This window comes from Oncorhynchus gorbuscha, linkage group LG25 (assembly GCF_021184085.1).
Source record: "Oncorhynchus gorbuscha isolate QuinsamMale2020 ecotype Even-year linkage group LG25, OgorEven_v1.0, whole genome shotgun sequence".
Lineage (NCBI taxonomy): Eukaryota > Metazoa > Chordata > Actinopteri > Salmoniformes > Salmonidae > Oncorhynchus > Oncorhynchus gorbuscha.
The window spans coordinates 50,456,755-50,478,939 of NC_060197.1; the positions used below are offsets into that span (position 1 = coordinate 50,456,755).

Consider the following 22,185-nt stretch of genomic DNA (forward strand, 5'->3'; position numbering starts at 1 on the left):
CTCTCTATCCACAACCATTTAAAGTTTGTCACTTAGTGTCCTTGTTTTTAAAAGTTTTTTTGTCCATTTAAAAAACATCAAATTGATGAAATACAGTGTGACATTGTTAATGTTGTGACCATTGTGTGTGTTTCTAATGGAATGATGCAGTAGATGGTATTCAATTCACAACAAAACACACATCTAAAAGTGAAAGAATGGATTTAAGAAATATATATAAATATATTATTATATATATATTTATATTATGTATATGTTCTCAACAAGCAAGATTTCTGGCTCTCACAGACCTGTAACTTCTTCTTTAAGAGGCTCCTCTGTCCTCCACTCGTTACCTGTATTAATGGCACCTGTTTGAAGTTGTTATCAGTATAAAAGACACCTGTCCACAACCTCAAACAGTCACCAAACTCCACTATGGCCAAGACGCAGAAAAAATGAAAAGATGCTGGAGGCGTGAACTGTGAAGCCTGGTGGAGGCGATGTGATGGTCTGGGGGGGCGTTGAGCTGGTAAAGTGGGAGATTTGTACCGGGTCAAAGGGATCTTGAAGAAGGAAGGATATCACTCCATTTTGCAACACCATGTCATACCCTATGGACACCGCTTAATGATGAGCCAAGTTCCTCCTACAACAGGACAATGACCCAAAGCACAGCTCCAAGCTATGTAAGAACTATGTAGGGAGCCAGCAGTCAGCTGGTATTATGTCTATAGTGGAGTGGCCAGCACAGTCACCGGATCCCAACCCTATTGAGCTGTTGTGGGAGCAGCTTGGCCGTATGGTACATAAGAAGTGCCCATCAGGAGGTGCTTCAGGAAGCAGGGGGTGAAATCTCTTCAGATCACCTCAACAAATTGACAACTACATTTACATTTACATTTAAGTCATTTAGCAGACGCTCTTATCCAGAGCGACTTACAAATTGGTGCATTCACCTTATGACATCCAGTGGAACAGTCACTTTACAATAGTGCATCTAAATCTTAAAGGGGGGTGAGAGGGATTACTTATCCTATCCTAGGTATTCCTTAAAGAGGTGGGGTTTCAGGTGTCTCCGGAAGGTGGTGATTGACTCCGCTGTCCTGGCGTCGTGAGGGAGTTTGTTCCACCATTGGGGGGCCAGAGCAGCGAACAGTTTTGACTGGGCTGAGCGGGAGCTGTACTTCCTCAGTGGTAGGGAGGCGAGCAGGCCAGAGGTGGATGAACGCAGTGCCCTTGTTTGGGTGTAGGGCCTGATCAGAGCCTGGAGGTACTGAGGTGCCGTTCCCCTCACAGCTCCGTAGGCAAGCACCATGGTCTTGTAGCGGATGCGAGCTTCAACTGGAAGCCAGTGGAGAGAACGGAGGAGCGGGGTGACGTGAGAGAACTTGGGAAGGTTGAACACCAGACGGGCTGCGGCGTTCTGGATGAGTTGAAGGGGTTTAATGGCACAGGCAGGGAGCCCAGCCAACAGCGAGTTGCAGTAATCCAGACGGGAGATGACAAGTGCCTGGATTAGGACCTGCGCCGCTTCCTGTGTGAGGCAGGGTCGTACTCTGCGGATGTTGTAGAGCATGAACCTACAGGAACGGGCCACCGCCTTGATGTTGGTTGAGAACGACAGGGTGTTGTCCAGGATCACGCCAAGGTTCTTGGCGCTCTGGGAGGAGGACACAATGGAGTTGTCAACCGTGATGGCGAGATCGTGGAACGGGCAGTCCTTCCCCGGGAGGAAGAGCAGCTCAGTCTTGCCGAGGTTCAGCTTGAGGTGGTGATCCGCCATCCACACTGATATGTCTGCCAGACATGCAGAGATGCGATTCACCACCTGGTCATCAGAAGGGGGAAAGGAGAAGATGAATTGTGTGTCGTCTGCATAGCAATGATAAGAGAGACCATGTGAGGTTATGACAGAGCCAAGTACAGTAGAATAGAATACAGTATATACAGTAGAATAGAATACAGTAGAATATAATACAGTATATACAGTAGAATAGAATACAGTATATACAGTAGAATAGAATACAGTAGTATATAGTACAGTATATACAGTAGAATAGAATACAGTATATACAGTAGAATAGAATACAGTATATACAGTATAATATTATACAGTAGAATAGAATACAGTATATACAGTAGAATAGAATACAGTAGAATAGAATACAGTATATACAGTAGAATAGAATACAGTATATACAGTAGAATAGAATACAGTATATACAGTAGAATAGAATACAGTAGAATATTATACAGTATATACAGTAGAATAGAATACAGTATATACAGTAGAATAGAATACAGTATATACAGTAGAATAGAATACAGTAGAATAGAATACAGTATATACAGTAGAATAGAATACAGTATATACAGTAGAATAGAATACAGTAGAATAGAATACAGTATATACAGTAGAATAGAATACAGTAGAATAGAATACAGTATATACAGTAGAATAGAATACAGTATATACAGTAGAATATAATACAGTATATACAGTAGTATATAATACAGTATATACAGTAGAATAGAATACAGTAGAATATAATACAGTATATACAGTAGAATAGAATACAGTAGAATAGAATACAGTATATACAGTAGAATAGAATACAGTAGAATATAATACAGTATATACAGTAGTATATAATACAGTATATACAGTAGAATAGAATACAGTATATACAGTAGAATAGAATACAGTAGAATAGAATACAGTATATACAGTAGAATAGAATACAGTATATACAGTAGAATAGAATACAGTAGAATAGAATACAGTAGAATAGAATACAGTATATACAGTAGAATATTATACAGTATATACAGTAGAATAGAATACAGTATATACAGTAGAATAGAATACAGTATATACAGTAGAATAGAATACAGTAGAATAGAATACAGTATATACAGTAGAATAGAATACAGTATATACAGTAGAATAGAATACAGTAGAATAGAATACAGTATATACAGTAGAATAGAATACAGTAGAATAGAATACAGTATATACAGTAGAATAGAATACAGTATATACAGTAGAATAGAATACAGTATATACAGTAGAATAGAATACAGTAGAATAGAATACAGTATATACAGTAGAATAGAATACAGTATATACAGTAGAATATAATACAGTATATACAGTAGTATATAATACAGTATATACAGTAGAATAGAATACAGTAGAATATAATACAGTATATACAGTAGAATAGAATACAGTAGAATAGAATACAGTATATACAGTAGAATAGAATACAGTAGAATATAATACAGTATATACAGTAGTATATAATACAGTATATACAGTAGAATAGAATACAGTATATACAGTAGAATAGAATACAGTAGAATAGAATACAGTATATACAGTAGAATAGAATACAGTATATACAGTAGAATAGAATACAGTATATACAGTAGAATAGAATACAGTATATACAGTAGAATAGAATACAGTATATACAGTAGAATAGAATGCAGTATATAAGGTAGAATAGAATACAGTATATACAGTAGAATAGAATACAGTAGAATAGAATACAGTATATACAGTAGAATAGAATACAGTATATACAGTAGAATAGAATACAGTATATACAGTAGAATAGAATACAGTAGAATAGAATACAGTAGAATAGAATACAGTATATACAGTAGAATAGAATACAGTAGAATAGAATACAGTAGAATATAATACAGTATATACAGTAGTATATAATACAGTATATACAGTAGAATATAATACAGTATATACAGTAGAATACAATACAGTAGAATAGAATACAGTATATACAGTAGAATAGAATACAGTATATACAGTAGAATAGAATACAGTAGAATAGAATACAGTATATACAGTAGAATAGAATACAGTATATACAGTAGAATATAATACAGTATATACAGTAGTATATAATACAGTATATACAGTAGAATAGAATACAGTAGAATATAATACAGTATATACAGTAGAATAGAATACAGTAGAATAGAATACAGTATATACAGTAGAATAGAATACAGTAGAATATAATACAGTATATACAGTAGAATAGAATACAGTAGAATAGAATACAGTATATACAGTAGAATAGAATACAGTAGAATATAATACAGTATATACAGTAGTATATAATACAGTATATACAGTAGAATAGAATACAGTATATACAGTAGAATAGAATACAGTAGAATAGAATACAGTATATACAGTAGAATAGAATACAGTATATACAGTAGAATAGAATACAGTATATAAGGTAGAATAGAATACAGTATATACAGTAGAATAGAATACAGTAGAATAGAATACAGTATATACAGTAGAATAGAATACAGTATATACAGTAGAATAGAATACAGTATATACAGTAGAATAGAATACAGTAGAATAGAATACAGTAGAATAGAATACAGTATATACAGTAGAATAGAATACAGTATATACAGTAGAATAGAATACAGTAGAATATAATACAGCATATACAGTAGTATATAATACAGTATATACAGTAGAATATAATACAGTATATACAGTAGAATACAATACAGTAGAATAGAATACAGTATATACAGTAGAATAGAATACAGTATATACAGTAGAATAGAATACAGTAGAATAGAATACAGTATATACAGTAGAATAGAATACAGTATATACAGTAGAATATAATACAGTATATACAGTAGTATATAATACAGTATATACAGTAGAATAGAATACAGTAGAATATAATACAGTATATACAGTAGAATAGAATACAGTAGAATAGAATACAGTATATACAGTAGAATAGAATACAGTAGAATATAATACAGTATATACAGTAGTATATAATACAGTATATACAGTAGAATAGAATACAGTATATACAGTAGTATATAATACAGTATATACAGTAGAATAGAATACAGTATATACAGTAGAATAGAATACAGTAGAATAGAATACAGTATATACAGTAGAATAGAATACAGTATATACAGTAGAATAGAATACAGTATATACAGTAGAATAGAATACAGTATATACAGTAGAATAGAATACAGTATATACAGTAGAATAGAATACAGTAGAATAGAATACAGTATATACAGTAGAATATAATACAGTCTATACAGTAGAATAGAATACAGTAGAATAGAATACAGTATATACAGTAGAATAGAATACAGTAGAATAGAATACAGTATATACAGTAGAATAGAATACAGTAGAATAGAATACAGTAGAATAGAATACAGTATATACAGTAGAATAGAATACAGTAGAATAGAATACAGTATATACAGTAGAATAGAATACAGTATATACAGTAGAATAGAATACAGTATATACAGTAGAATAGAATACAGTATATACAGTAGAATAGAATACAGTATATACAGTAGAATAGAATACAGTATATACAGTAGAATAGATTACAGTATATACAGTAGAATAGAATACAGTATATACAGTAGAATAGAATACAGTATATACAGTAGAATAGAATACAGTATATACAGTAGTATATAATACAGTATATACAGTAGAATAGAATACAGTAGAATAGAATACAGTATATACAGTAGAATAGAATACAGTAGAATAGAATACAGTATATACAGTAGAATAGAATACAGTAGAATAGAATACAGTAGAATAGAATACAGTATATACAGTAGAATAGAATACAGTAGAATAGAATACAGTATATACAGTAGAATAGAATACAGTATATACAGTAGAATAGAATACAGTATATACAGTAGAATAGAATACAGTATATACAGTAGAATAGAATACAGTATATACAGTAGTATAGAATACAGTAGAATAGAATACAGTATATACAGTAGAATAGAATACAGTATATACAGTAGAATAGAATACAGTATATACAGTAGAATAGAATACAGTATATACAGTAGAATAGAATACAGTATATACAGTAGAATAGAATACAGTATATACAGTAGAATAGAATACAGTATATACAGTAGTATATAATACAGTAGAATAGAATACAGTATATACAGTAGAATAGAATACAGTATATACAGTAGTATATAATACAGTACCAGTCAAAAGTCTGGATTCCTCCTCATTCTATAGTTTTTCTTTATTTTTACTATTTTCTACATTGTAGAATAATGGTGAAGACATCAACCTCCGTATTGACTGACCTTCATGTCTTAAAGTAATGATGGGCTGACCTTCATGTCTTAAAGTAATGATGGACTGTCATTTCTCTTTGCTTATTTGATCTGTTCTTGCCATAATATGGACTTGGTCTTTTAACAAATAGGGTTGTCATCTGTATACCACACCTACCTGGTCACAACACAACTGATTGGCTCAAATGCATTAGGAAGGAAATAAATTCCACAAATTAACTTTAAACAAGGCACACCTGTTAGTTGACATTTATTCCAGATGACTACCTCATGAAGCTGGTTGAGAGAATGCCAAGAGTGTGCAAAGCTGTCATCAAGGGAAAGGGTGGCTATTTGGGTGGCTTGTTCTCAGTGTGTGTGTTACTACATGATTCCATATGTGTTATTTCATAGTGTTGATGTCTTCACTATTATTCTACAATGTAGAAAATAAAGAAAAACCTTTGAATGAGTAGATGTGTCCAGACTATGTAAACATTATTTAAACATAATTAAAGTGACTAGTCATTATTAAAGTGACCAGTGATTCCATGTCTCTGTCTATAGGGCAGCAGCCTCTAGGGTGCAGGGATGAGAGTGACCAGTGATTCCATGTCTCTGTCTATAGGGCAGCAGCCTCTAAGGTGCAGGGTTGAGAGTGACTAGTCATTATTAAAGTGACCAGTGATTCCATGTCTATAGGGCAGCAGCCTCTAAGGTGCAGGGTTGAGAGTGACTAGTCATTATTAAAGTGACCAGTGATTCCATGTCTATAGGGCAGCAGTCTCTAAGGTGCAGGGTTGAGAGTGACTAGTGTTCCAGTATTAAAGTGACTAGTGATTCCATGTCTATAGGGCAGCAGCCTCTAAGGTGCAGGGATGAGAGTGACTAGTGTTCCAGTATTAAAGTGACCAGTGATTCCATGTCTCTGTCTATAGGGCAGCAGCCTCTAAGGTGCAGGGTTGAGAGTGACTAGTGTTCCAGTATTAAAGTGACCAGTGATTCCATGTCTATAGGGCAGCAGCCTCTAGGGTGCAGGGTTGAGAGTGACTAGTCATTATTAAAGTGGCCAGTGATTCCATGTCTATAGGGCAGCAGCCTCTAAGGTGCAGGGTTGAGAGTGACTAGTCATTATTAAAGTGACCAGTGATTCCATGTCTATAGGGCAGCAGCCTCTAAGGTGCAGGGTTGAGAGTGACCAGTGATTCCATGTCTATAGGGCAGCAGCCTCTAAGGTGCAGGGTTGAGAGTGACCAGTGATTCCATGTCTATAGGGCAGCAGCCTCTAAGGTGCAGGGATGAGAGTGACTAGTCATTATTAAAGTGACCAGTGATTCCATGTCTATAGGGCAGCAGCCTCTAAGGTGCAGGGTTGAGAGTGACTAGTCATTATTAAAGTGACCAGTGATTCCATGTCTATAGGGCAGCAGCCTCTAAGGTGCAGGGTTGAGAGTGACTAGTCATTATTAAAGTGACCAGTGATTCCATGTCTCTGTCTATAGGGCAGCAGCCTCTAAGGTGCAGGGTTGAGAGTGACCAGTGATTCCATGTCTATAGGGCAGCAGCCTCTAAGGTGCAGGGATGAGAGTGACCAGTGATTCCATGTCTATAGGGCAGCAGCCTCTAAGGTGCAGGGTTGAGAGTGACCAGTGATTCCATGTCTATAGGGCAGCAGCCTCTAGGGTGCAGGGTTGAGAGTGACTAGTCATTATTAAAGTGGCCAGTGATTCCATGTCTATAGGGCAGCAGCCTCTAAGGTGCAGGGTTACGTAACCGGGTGGATGCCCCCTAGTGATTCCATGTCTATAGGGCAGCAGCCTCTAAGGTGCAGGGTTACGTAACCGGGTGGAAGCCCCCTAGTGATGGCTGTCTAACAGTCTGATGGATTTGACGTAGAAGCTGTTTTTCAGCTTTGATGCACCTGTACTGACCTCGCCTTCTGGATGATAGTGGGTTGAACAGGCAGTGGCTCAGGTGGTTGATGTCCTTGATGATCTTCTGGGCCTTTCTGTGACATCAGGTGCTCTAGATGTCCTGAAGTGCAGGTAGTTGGCCCCAGTGATGCGTTAATGCAGACCGCACCACCCTCTGGAGAGCCCTGAATTTGCCATACCAGGTGGTGATAAAGCCTGATAGGATGTTCTCAGTAGTGCATCTGTAAAAGGTTGTGAGGGTTTTAGGTGACAAGCCAAATTTCTTCAGCCTTCTGAGGTTCTTCACCAGACTGTCTGACCATTTCAGTTTGTCAGTCGAGGAATTTGAAGCTTTTGACTATCTCCATTGCAGTCCTCTCGATGTGAATAGGGGTGTGATCCCCTAGTAACCGAAAGGTTGCAAGTTGAAACCCCCGAGCTGACAAGGTACAAATCTGTCGTTCTGCCCCTGAACAGGCAGTTAACCCACTGTTCCTAGGCCGTCATTGAAAATAAGAATTTGTTCTTAACTGACTTGCCTAGTAAAATAAAGGTAAAATAAAAAATAAATAAAATAGTCAATGCACAGCATTCTTACATAGGTATTCCTCTTGTCCAGATGGGATAGGGCAGTGTGCAATGCTATTGCCTCATCTATAGACCTATTGGGGCAGTAAGCTAATTGAAGTGGGTCTAGGGATAACGAGAGACCACAGTCCTTGTTAACAGGCCGCGTCGGTGGCACTGTGTTATCCTCAAAGCGGGCGAAGAAGTTGTTTAGCTTGTCCGGGAGCAAGACGTCGGTGTCCGTGATGTAGCTGGTTTTACCTTTTGTAATCCGTGATTGTCTGTAGACCCTGACACATACGTCTCGTGTCTGAGCTGTTGAATTGCGGCTCCACTTTGTCTCTGTAGTGTCATTTTGCCTGTTTCTTTGCCGAGAAAATAACTGCACTATTTGTGTTCTTCCAGTCACCTTTTAAATGCGGTGGTTCGCGCTTTCAGTTTTACGCGAATGCTGCCATCTATCCACAGTTTCTGAATTGGGTTGGTTTTAATAGTCACATTGGGAATAAGATGAACTCCGTCACGAGTCAGTATATAAGTCAATGTTATTCTTTGAGGACATGCGTGATCAAAACAATCTTGATTCATGGATTCCGATTGGTCAGACCAGCGTTTAAATAGACCTTAGCACTTCCTGTTTGAGTTTCTGCCTATAGGAAGGGATGAGCAAAATGGAATCGTGATCTGATTTGTCGAAGGGAGGGCCTTGTAGGCTTCCTGGAAGTTGGAGTAGCAGTAGTCGAGTGTTTTACCAGCAATGTAGAACTTCTGTAGTACTTTCCTCAAATTTGCTTTGTTAAATTCCCCAGCTACAATAAATGCGGCCTCAGAATATATGGTTTCCATTTTGCATAAAGTCCAGTGTAGTTCCTTGAGGGCCGTCGTGGTATCGGCTTGAGGGGGGGGGGGATGTACACGGTCGGCATTTGATTGTGAGGAATTCTAGGTCAGGTGAACAAAAGGACTTGAGTTCCTGTATGTTGTTATGATCACACCAAGAGTAGTTAATCATGAAACATAGACCCCCGCCTTCCTCTTCCCTGAGAGTTCTTGATTCTTGTCTGCCCGATGAACTGAGAACCCAGCTGGCTGTATGGACAAAGACAGGATATCTGAAGAGAGCCATGATTCCGTGAAACAGAGTAATATACATTAGCGAGTAATATACTCTGAAGCGGTGGACGGTGTGCCCTCCTCCTGAGTCAGAATAGAAGTCTGAATACCTCTTCTCCCCCAGCGGCGTCTTGGAGCCTCTGGGATACGTTACAGTGCCCTGGGGGGTACGAACAAAGGAGCCAATTTGGGAAAGTCTTAGTCCTGGTTGTAAATGCTGGTGCTCTGATATGCAAAAGTTATTTGTGGCTGTATGTAATAACACACAAAAAATGTTTTGGGTGATAATGTAACACTTAAGTAAATAGAAAATACTGCAAAGTTGTTTCGGAGCTAAAATCAGAGCAGCCATGTCTGTTGGCGCCATCTTGTTCTCAGTGTGTGTGTTGATGATGTTTACAATGTGTGTTTGGTGTGTGTTAATAATGTGTGTTTGGTGTGTGTTAATAATGTGTGTTTGGTGTGTGTTAATAATGTGTGTGTGTAATGTGTGTGTGTAATGTGTGTGTCTACAGGTTGCTTGGTGTGTGTTAATAATGTGTGTGTGTTAATAATAATAATAATATATGCCATTTAGCAGACACTTTTGTGTGTAATGTGTGTGTAATGTGTGTGTGTAATGTGTGTGTCTACAGGTTGATTGGTGTGTGTTAATAATGTGTGTGTGTAATGTGTGTGTCTACAGGTTGATTGGTGTGTGTTAATAATGTGTGTGTGTAATGTGTGTGTAATGTGTGTGTAATGTGTGTGTCTACAGGTTGATTGGCGTGTGTTAATAATGTGTGTGTGTAATGTGTGTGTCTACAGGTTGATTGGTGTGTGTTAATAATGTGTGTGTGTAATGTGTGTGTAATGTGTGTGTGTAATGTGTGTGTCTACAGGTTGCTTGGTGTGTGTTAATAATGTGTGTGTGTAATGTGTGTGTAATGTGTGTGTGTAATGTGTGTGTCTACAGGTTGATTGGTGTGTGTTAATAATGTGTGTGTGTAATGTGTGTGTAATGTGTGTGTGTAATGTGTGTGTCTACAGGTTGATTGGCGTGTGTTAATAATGTGTGTGTGTAATGTGTGTGTCTACAGGTTGATTGGTGTGTGTTAATAATGTGTGTGTGTAACGTGTGTGTCTACAGGTTGATTGGTGTGTGTTAATAATGTGTGTGTGTAATGTGTGTGTAATGTGTGTGTGTAATGTGTGTGTCTACAGGTTGATTGGTGTGTGTTAATAATGTGTGTGTGTAATGTGTGTGTAATGTGTGTGTAATGTGTGTGTCTACAGGTTGCTTGGCGTGTGTTAATAATGTGTGTGTGTAATGTGTGTGTCTACAGGTTGCTTGGCGTGTGTTAATAATGTGTGTGTGTAATGTGTGTGTCTACAGGTTGATTGGTGTGTGTTAACTTCTAGTGAGGTAGCTCCGAAATAGCTCCGTTTGGTCTTCACGTTTGGCTGAGAAATCGCCCGGAAATGGCAGTCACGAAAACGGCGAAAAATATTCCAAATTAGCTCCATAATATCGACAGAAACATGGCAAACGTTGAATATAATCAATCCTCAAGGTGTTTTTCAAATATTTATTCGATAATATATCCGTCGGGACAATTCCGTTTTTCAATAGGACCGATTGGAGTAATGGCTACCTCTGTATTTTACGCGAGAGTCACCCTGGTAACCACTTGCGCAATGTAGCCGCCTACGGGTATTCTTCAACATAACTATGTCACAATGCTGTAGACACCTTGGGGAATACGGAGAAAAAGTAATCTGGTTGATAGCCCATTCACTGCTCAATAGGGACGCATTGGAACGCAGCGCTTTCAAAAGACGAGTCACTTCCGGATTGGATTTTTCTCAGGCTTTCGCCTGCAATATCAGTTCTGTTATACTCACAGACAATATCTTTACAGTTTTGGAAATGGTAGAGTATTTTCTATCCAAAGCTGTCAATTATATGCATATTCTAGCATCTTGTCCTGAAAAAATATCCCGTTTACTACGGGAATGTTTTTTTTGTCCAAAAATGAAAATACTGCCCCCTAGTCACAAAAGGTTCATAATTTGTGTGTGCGTGCATTTATAATGTGTGTGTGTAATGTGTGTGTCTACAGGTTGCTTGGTGTGTGTGCAGAGGGTCACCATGGTGATGGAAAGATTCCTCCAATCAGAGTTCCCTTCATACAGACACCTGGACCAGGACAGTTACATCACACACAGACACTGCAGGTGCACACACACACACACACACACACACACACACACACACACACACACACACACACACACACACACACACACACACACACACACACACACACACACACACACACACACACACACACACACACACACACACACACACACACACACACACACACACACACACACACACACACACACACACTAAGTAATGTGTGTGTCTTTGTTATAATAGCGTGTGTGTGTGTTCCAGGGTGTACATCCAGCTGTGTCTGAACGACCTCCAGATTCTCAGCCCCTCTGCTGCCATGGCATCACTCCTTCTCAGAGAAAACATCAGAACGACACAGGGAGGAGAGAGGGAGGAGGGGGGAGAGAGGGAGGAGATGAGTGAGACAGAGAGAGAGAGGAGAGAGAAAGGGGGAGAAGAGAGGGAGGAGAGGAGAGAGACAGAGAGAGAGAGGAGAGAGAAATGGGGAGGAGAGAGGGAGGAGATGAGAGAGACAGAGAGAGAGAGGGTAGAGGGGGGAGAGAGGGAGGAGATGAGTGAGACAGAGAGAGAGAGGAGAGAGGGGGGAGAGAGGGAGGAGATGAGTGAGACAGAGAGTGAGACAGAGAGAGAGAGGAGAGAGAAAGGGGGAGAAGAGAGGGAGGAGAGGAGAGATGACGTTTCTGAGAGGAAGAAGAGGAGCAGAGAAGAAGAGAGGATAGAGGAAAAGAAAGAGGAGAGAGAGGGAGGGGCCAAGAGAGCACGACAAAACCACACAGAGAACGAGACCTGCTCCCAACCAGGAGGAGGAGCCACACTGCCAGGCGACCGGCCCTGTATCTCCGTGGTGATGTGTGTGGAAGGAAAGGAGGGCGTGGCCTGGCGGAACGAGGGGATTGCCTGTGAGGGAGAAGAGGCTGGGTTATCTCTGTGTTTCTCTGTGAGGGCTGATCTCATTGGTCAAATTCAGCGGTGGGGGCGGGACCCCAGGAACTGTCCATTACAGGAGAGAGAGACAGACGGACAGACCAGAACGGTGAGAGTATCCCCTCTCTTTCTCTCTCCTCTCTCTCTCTCTCTCTCTCTCTCTCTCTCTCTCTCTCTCTCTCTCTCTCTCTCTCTCTCTCTCTCTCTCTCTCTCTCTCTCTCTCTCTCTCTCTCTCTCTCTCTCTCTCTCTCTCTCTCTCTGTCTGTTTCTGTCTCTCATTTCAATTCAAGGGTTTTTATTGCCAAATGTGTTAACATTGGCAAAGCAAGTCAAATAGATAAAAAACAAAGTGAAATAAACAATAAAAATGAACAGTAAACATTACACTCACAGAAATGACAAAAGAATAAAGACATTTCAAATGTCATATTATATATATATACAGTGTTGCAACGATGTACAAATGGGTAAAGTACAAAAGGGAAAATAAATCAGCATAAATATGGGTTGTATTTTTAATGCTGTTTGTTCTTCACTGGTTGCCCTTTTCTTGTGGCAACAGGTCACAAATATTGCTGCTGTGATGTCACACTGTGGTATTTCACCCAGTAGATATGGGAGTTTATCAAAATTGGATTTGTTTTCTAATTCTTTGTGGATCTGTGTAATCTGAGGGAAATATGTGCCTCTAATATGGTCATACATTGGGCAGGAGGTTAGGAAGTGCAGCTCAGTTTCCACCTCATTTTGTGGTTAGTGAGCACATAGCCTGTCTTCTCTTGAGAGCCATGTCTGCCTACGGCGGCTTTTCTCAATAGCAAGGCTATGCTCGCTGAGTCTGTACATAGTCAAAGCTTTCCTTAATGTTGGGTCAGTCACAGTGGTCAGGTATTCTGCCACTGTGTACTCTCTGTTTAGGGACAAATAGCATTCTAGTTTGCTCTGTTTTTTTGTTAATTCTTTCCAATGTGTCAAGTGATTATCTTTTTGTTTTCTCATGATTTGGTTGGGTCTAATTGTGTTTCTGTCCTGGGGTTCTGTGGGGTGTGTTTGTGAACAGAGCCCCAGGTCCAGCTAAGGGGACTCTTCTCCAGGTTCATCTCTCTGTAGGTGATGGCTTTGTTATGGAAGGTTTGTGAATCGCTTCCTTTTAGGTGGTTGTAGAATTTAACGGCTCTTTTCTGGATTTTGATAACAAGTGGGTATCGGCCTAATTCTGCTCTGCATGCATTATTTGGTGTTTTACGTTTTACACATAGGATATTTTTGCAGAATTCTGTATGGAGAGTCTCAATTTGTTGTTTGTCCCATTTTGTGAAGTCTTGGTTGGTGAGCGGACCCCAGACCTCACAACCATAATATAATGGTATAGCACTGTGCCAGGGGATGGTCTGGTTAATATAACACTGTGTCATGCCAGGGGATGGTCTGGTTAATATAGCACTGTACCAGGGGATGGTCTGGTTAATATAGCACTGTGCCAGGGGATGGTCTGGTTAATATAGCACTGTGCCAGGGGATGGTCTGGTTAATATAGCACTGTGCCAGGGGATGGTCTGGTTAATATAGCACTGTACCAGGGGATGGTCTGGTTAATATAGCACTGTACCAGGGGATGGTCTGGTTAATATAGCACTGTACCAGGGGATGGTCTGGTTAATATAGCACTGTGCCAGGGGATGGTCTGGTTAATATAGCACTGTGCCAGGGGATGGTCTGGTTAATATAGCACTGTGCCAGGGGATGGTCTGGTTAATATAGCACTGTACCAGGGGATGGTCTGGTTAATATAGCACTGTACCAGGGGATGGTCTGGTTAATATAGCACTGTACCAGGGGATGGTCTGGTTAATATAACACTGTACCAGGGGATGGTCTGGTTAATATAACACTGTACCAGGGGATGGTCTGGTTAATATAGCACTGTACCAGGGGATGGTCTGGTTAATATAGCACTGTACCAGGGGATGGTCTGGTTAATATAGCACTGTGCCAGGGGATGGTCTGGTTAATATAGCACTGTGCCAGGGGATGGTCTGGTTAATATAACACTGTACCAGGGGATGGTCTGGTTAATATAACACTGTACCAGGGGATGGTCTGGTTAATATAGCACTGTGCCATGCCAGGGGATGGTCTGGTTAATATAGCACTGTACCAGGGGATGGTCTGGTTAATATAACACTGTACCAGGGGATGGTCCGGTTAATATAACACTGTACCAGGGGATGGTCTGGTTAATATAGCACTGTACCAGGGGATGGTCTGGTTAATATAACACTGTACCAGGGGATGGTCTGGTTAATATAGCACTGTGCCAGGGGATGGTCTGGTTAATACAACACTGTACCAGGGGATGGTCTGGTTAATATAGCACTGTGATATGCCAGGGGATGGTCTGGTTAATATAGCACTGTACCAGGGGATGGTCTGGTTAATATAACACTGTACCAGGGGATGGTCTGGTTAATATAACACTGTGCCATGCCAGGGGATGGTCTGGTTAATATAACACTGTGCCAGGGGATGGTCTGGTTAATATAGCACTGTACCAGGGGATGGTCTGGTTAATATAACACTGTACCAGGGGATGGTCTGGTTAATATAACACTGTGCCATGCCAGGGGATGGTCTGGTTAATATAACACTGTGCCAGGGGATGGTCTGGTTAATATAACACTGTGCCAGGGGATGGTCTGGTTAATATAGCACTGTACCAGGGGATGGTCTGGTTAATATAGCACTGTACCAGGGGATGGTCTGGTTAATATAACACTGTGCCAGGGGATGGTCTGGTTAATATAACACTGTGCCAGGGGTAACATAGTGACATAGTGTTGTGGAGGGTAGTATCCTGTATATGTCCTGGTGACATAGTGTTGTAGAGGGTAGTATCCTGTATATGTCCTGGTGACATAGTGTTGTAGAGGGTAGTATCCTGTATATGTCCTGGTGACATAGTGTTGTAGAGGGTAGTATCCTGTATATGTCCTGGTGACATAGTGTTATAGAGGGTAGTATCCTGTATATGTCCTGGTGACATAGTGTTGTAGAGGGTAGTATCCTGTATATGTCCTGGTGACATAGTGTTGTGGAGGGTAGTATCCTGTATATGTCCTGGTGACATAGTGTTGTAGAGGGTAGTATCCTGTATATGTCCTGGTGACATAGTGTTGTAGAGGGTAGTATCCTGTATATGTCCTGGTGACATAGTGGAGGTTATATTGTGGAGGGTAATATCCTGTATATGTCCTGGTGACATAGTGTTGTAGAGGGTAGTATCCTGTATATGTCCTGGTGACAAAGTGTTGTAGAGGGTAGTATCCTGTATATGTCCTGGTGACATAGTGTTGTAGAGGGTAGTATCCTGTATATGTCCTGGTGACATAGTGTTGTAGAGGGTAGTATCCTGTATATGTCCTGGTGACATAGTGAAGGTTATATTGTGGAGGGTAATATCCTGTATATGTCCTGGTGACATAGTGTTGTAGAGGGTAGTATCCTGTATATGTCCTGGTGACATAGTGTTGTAGAGGGTAGTATCCTGTATATGTCCTGGTGACATAGTGTTGTAGAGGGTAGTATCCTGTATATGTCCTGGTGACATAGTGTTGTAGAGGGTAGTATCCTGTATATGTCCTGGTGACATAGTGAAGGTTATATTGTGGAGGGTAATATCCTGTATATGTCCTGGTGACATAGTGTTGTAGAGGGTAGTATCCTGTATATGTCCTGGTGACATAGTGTTGTGGAGGGTAGTATCCTGTATATGTCCTGGTGACATAGTGTTGTGGAGGGTAGTATCCTGTATATGTCCTGGTGACATAGTGAAGGTTATGTTGTAGAGGGTAGTATCCTGTATATGTCCTGGTGACATAGTGTTGTAGAGGGTAGTATCCTGTATGTGTCCTGGTGACATAGTGTTGTAGAGGGTAGTATCCTGTATATGTTCCTGACAAAAATCCCAAGTTCCAAACATCTCACTGTAAATATATATATTTTTTATGAACATGCTGAAAAATGCAGGAGCTCAGCTGATCATGACCTCTCTCTCTCTCGCTCTGTCTCTCTCTCTCTCTCTCTCTCTGTCTCCCTCTGGTGTCTGTCTCCCTCTCTCTCTCTCGCTCTGTCTCCCTCTGGTGTCTGTCTCCCTCTCGCTCTGTCTCCCTCTGGTGTCTGTCTCCCTCTGGTGTCTGTCTCCCTCTGGTGTCTGTCTCCCTCTGGTGTCTGTCTCCCTCTCTCTCTGTCTCCCTCTTGTGTTTTTCTCCCTTTCGCTCTGTTTCTGTCTCCCTCTGGTGTCTGTCTCCCTCTGGTGTCTGTCTCCCTCTCCCTCTGGTGTCTGTCTCCCTCTGGTGTCTATCTCCCTCTGGTGTCTGTCTCCCTCTCCCTCTGTTTCTGTCTCCCTCTGGTGTCTGTCTCCCTCTCGCTCTGTTTCTGTCTCCCTCTCGCTCTGTTTCTGTCTCCCTCTCCCTCTGGTGTCTGTCTCCCTCTGGTGTCTGTCTCCCTCTGGTGTCTGTCTCCCTCTCGCTCTGTTTCTGTCTCCCTGACTCAGGTAGAGCTGTTGTTTGTGAGGTCATCAGTACGCTGGTTTCCTCTGATCCAGGCTGGATCTTTCTACAGACTCATCGCTCCTAACACCCAGGTACTCTATCCCTCCCTCCATCCCTCTCTCTCTGTCTGTCTCCTTCGATCCCTCTCTCTCTGTCTGTCTCCTTCCATCCCTCTCTCTCTGTATCCCTCCACCTCCCTCGCTCTGTCTCCCTCCCTCCACCCCCCTCGTTCTGTCTCCCTCCCTCCACCCCCCTCTCTCGGTCTCCCTCCCTCCCTCCACCTCCCTCTGTCTCCCTCCCTCCACCTCCCTCTGTCTCCCTCCCTCCACCTCCCTCCATCTGTCTCTCTCCCTCCACCTCCCTCCCTCTGTCTCCCTCCACCTCCCTCCCTCTGTCTCCCTCCCTCCACCTCCCTCTGTCTCCCTCCCTCTGTCTCCCTCCCTCCACCTCCCTTTGTCTCCCTCCCTCTGTCTCCCTCCCTCCACCTCCATCTGTCTCTCTCCCTCCACCTCCCTCCCTCTGTCTCCCTCCACCTCCCTCCCTCTGTCTCCCTCCCTCCACCTCCCTCTGTCTCCCTCCCTCTGTCTCCCTCCCTCCACCTCCCTTTGTCTCCCTCCCTCTGTCTCCCTCCCTCCACCCCCTCGCTCTGTCTCCCTCCCTCCCTCCACCCCCCTCGCTCTGTCTCCCTCCCTCCACCCCCTCGCTCTGTCTCCCTCCCTCCACCCCCTCGCTCTGTCTCCCTCCCTCCATCCCCCTCGCTCTGTCTCCCTCCCTCCACCCCCTCGCTCTGTCTCCCTCCCTCCACCCCCTCGCTCTGTCTCCCTCCCTTCACCTCCCTCGTTCTGTCTCCCTCCCTCCACCTCCCTCGTTCTGTCTCCCTCCCTCCACCTCCCTCGCTCTGTCTCCCTCCCTCTACCTCCCTCGTTCTTTCTCCCTCCCTCCCTCCACCCCCTCGCTCTGTCTCCCTCCCTCCACCTCCCTCCACCCCCTCGCTCTGTCTCCCTCCCTCCACCTCCCTCCACCCCCTCGCTCTGTCTCCCTCCCTCCACCTGCCTCCACCCCCCTCGCTCTGTCTCCCTCCCTCATCCCCCTCGCCATGTCTCCCTCCATCCCTCTCTCTTCTACACAAGGTTTTTGACTTCTCTGTCATACCGTGTTGGATCTTGTCCAGCCATCTTGTCTCAAGAGGACAACAATGGAAATAAGACTTTGTTGTGTGTTATCCTCCATTATTTAACTCATGTGTATGTATGGCTTTTTCCAGTTCAATGTGTGGTAATTTCAAAATGGCCGAATTAATAAACTAGAAGACTTGGGTTGTTTTCTTTTGATCTAGTAAAGCTTTTTGTTATGTGGAGTGTTTTACTGCCTGATTGGCCTGTGTTCCTGTCACTCAGGATCCCAGTGTTCTGATTGGCTGTCGTGTTGCTGGGAGGAGTGGTGTAGTGCTCCATACGAACCCCTCCCTCCTTGTGCGATCTGATTGGAGGATCCACACCCTGACCCACCCACTCCTGACCACGCCCTACTCCCAGGTGAGCCAGAGGAAAGCAACCCATTCTGATGAGTCCTGTCTGACATATAACCACCAGACATATAACCACCAGACATATAACCACCAGACATATAACCACCAGACATATAACCACCAGACTAGTCCTGTCTGAAATACTGTAGCCAGTAGTTACCCAAACTAGTCCTGTCTGAAATACTGTAACCAGTAGTTACCCAAACTAGTCCTGTCTGAAATACTGTAACCAGTAGTTACCAGACTAGTCCTGTCTGAAATACTGTAGACATGTAGTTACCCAGACTAGTCCTGTCTGAAATACTGTAGCCAGTAGTTACCAGACTAGTCCTGTCTGAAATACTGTAACCAGTAGTTACCCAGACTAGTCCTGTCTGAAATAATGTAGCCAGTAGTTACCCAGACTAGTCCTGTCTGAAATACTGTAACCAGTAGTTACCCAGACTAGTCCTGTCTGAAATACTGTAGCCAGTAGTTACCAGACTAGTCCTGTCTGAAATACTGTAGCCAGTAGTTACCCAGACTAGTCCTGTCTGAAATACTGTAACCAGTAGTTACCCAAACTAGTCCTGTCTGAAATACTGTAGACATGTAGTTACCCAAACTAGTCCTGACTGAAATGCTGTAGCCAGTAGTTACCCAGACTAGTCCTGTCTGAAATACTGTAGACAGTAGTTACCCAAACTAGTCCTGTCTGAAATACTGTAACCAGTAGTTACCCAAACTAGTCCTGTCTGAAATACTGTAGCCAGTCGTTACCCAGACTAGTCCTGTCTGAAATACTGTAGACAGTAGTTACCCAAACTAGTCCTGTCTGAAATACTGTAGCCAGTAGTTACCCAAACTAGTCCTGTCTGAAATACTGTAGACATGTAGTTACCCAAACTAGTCCTGTCTGAAATACTGTAGCCAGTAGTTACCCAGACTAGTCCTGTCTGAAATAATGTAGCCAGTAGTTACCCAAACTAGTCCTGTCTGAAATACTGTAGCCAGTAGTTACCCAGACTAGTCCTGTCTGAAATACTGTAGCCAGTAGTTACCCAGACTAGTCCTGTCTGAAATACTGTAGACATGTAGTTACCAGACTAGTCCTGTCTGAAATACTGTAGCCAGTAGTTACCCAGACTAGTCCTGTCTGAAATAATGTAGCCAGTAGTTACCCAAACTCGTCCTGTCTGAAATACTGTAGGCAGTAGTTACCCAGACTAGTCCTGTCTGAAATACTGTAGCCTGTAGTTACCCAGACTAGTCCTGTCTGAAATACTGTAGACATGTAGTTACCAGACTAGTCCTTTCTGAAATACTGTAGCCAGTAGTTACCCAGACTAGTCCTGTCTGAAATACTGTAGCCAGTAGTTACCAGACTAGTCCTGTCTGAAATACTGTAACCAGTAGTTACCCAGACTAGTCCTGTCTGAAATACTGTAACCAGTAGTTACCCAGACTAGTCCTATCTGAAATACTGTAGCCAGTAGTTACCCAGACTAGTCCTGTCTGAAATACTGTAGACAGTAGTTACCCAAACTAGTCCTGTCTGAAATACTGTAGACATGTAGTTACCCAAACTAGTCCTGTCTGAAATAATGTAGACATGTAGTTACCCAAACTAGTCCTGTCTGAAATACTGTAGCCAGTAGTTACCCAGACTAGTCCTGTCTGAAATACTGTAACCAGTAGTTACCCAGACTAGTCCTGTCTGAAATACTGTAACCAGTAGCTACCAGACTAGTCCTGTCTGAAATACTGTAGCCAGTAGTTACCCAAACTAGTCCTGTCTGAAATACTGTAGACATGTAGTTACCCAGACTAGTCCTGTCTGAAATAATGTAGCCAGTAGTTACCAGACTAGTCCTGTCTGAAATACTGTAGCCAGTAATTACCCAGACTAGTCCTGTCTGAAATACTGTAGCCAGTAGTTACCAGACTAGTCCTGTCTGAAATACTGTAGCCAGTAGTTACCCAGACTAGTCCTGTCTGAAATACTGTAGCCTCCAGTGTAGCCTCTCCTCCAGTTAAACCCTGACCTCTAAACCCTGACCTCTCTCCTCCAGTTAATCCCTGACCTCTAAACCCGGACCTATAAACCCTGACCTCTAAACCCTGACCTCTCTCCTCCAGTTAACCCCTGACCTCTCTCTCCTCCAGTTAAACCCTGACCTCTAAACCCTGACCTCTCTCTCCTCCAGTTAAACCCTGACCTCTCTCTCCTCTAGTTAAACCCTGACCACTAAACCCTGACTTCTCTCTCCTCCAGTTAACCCCTGACCTCTAAACCCTGACTTCTCTCTCCTCCAGTTAACCCCTGACCTCTAAACCCTGACCTCTCTCCTCCAGTTAACCCCTGACCTCTCTCTCCTCCAGTTAAACCCTGACCTCTAAACCCTGATCTCTCTCCTCCAGTTAATCCCTGACCTCTAAACCCGGACCTCTAAACCCTGACCTCTCTCCTCCAGTTAACCCCTGACCTCTCTCTCTTCCAGTTAACCCCTGACCTCTCTCTCCTCCAGTTAAACCCTGACCTCTAAACCCTGACCTCTCTCTCCTCCAGTTAAACCCTGACCTCTAAACCCTGACCTCTCTCTCTTCTAGTTAAACCCTGACCACTAAACCCTGACCTCTCTCTCCTCCAGTTAAACCCTGATCTCTAAACCCTGACCTCTCTCTCCTCCAGTTAACCCCTGACCTCTAACCCTGACCTCTCTCCAGTTAAACTCTGACCTCTAACCCCTGACCTCTCTCCTCCAGTTTGTTTCTCAGAAGGTCATGTCTGTGGCTGAGGTCCTGGACTGCAGGTAAGAAAACAAATCTACACATTCAAATCAAATGTTATTGGCTACACATGGTTAGCAGATGTTATTGGCTACACATGGTTAGCAGATGTTATTGGCTACACATGGTTAGCAGATGTTATTGGCTACACATGGTTAGCAGATGTTATTGGCTACACATGGTTAGCAGATGTTATTGGTTACACATGGTTAGCAGATGTTAATGGTCACATGGTTAGCAGATGTTATTGGTTACATGGTTAGCAGATGTTATTGTTCACATACACATGGTTAGCAGATGTTAATGGTCACATGGTTAGCAGATGTTAATGGTCACATGGTTAGCAGATGTTAATGGTCACATGGTTAGCAGATGTTATTGGTTACATACACATGGTTATCAGATGTTATTGGTTACACATGGTTAGCAGATGTTATTGGTCACATGGTTAGCAGATGTTAATGGTCACATGGTTAGCAGATGTTATTGGTCACATGGTTAGC

The 22,185-nt window shown here is 42.2% G+C and overlaps 1 protein-coding gene across 1 annotated transcript in view; it reads left to right on the forward strand.

The window, feature by feature from the left end:
* The window catches only part of ctc1 (CTS telomere maintenance complex component 1), a 59,446-nt gene that overhangs the window by 18,858 nt on the left and 18,403 nt on the right, over positions 1 to 22,185 (forward strand). The window contains 6 exon segments of the mRNA XM_046328442.1: positions 11,831 to 11,945; positions 12,172 to 12,361; positions 12,545 to 12,943; positions 17,388 to 17,477; positions 18,783 to 18,920; positions 21,659 to 21,705. Coding sequence (XP_046184398.1) covers positions 11,831 to 11,945; positions 12,172 to 12,361; positions 12,545 to 12,943; positions 17,388 to 17,477; positions 18,783 to 18,920; positions 21,659 to 21,705 — 979 coding nt within the window.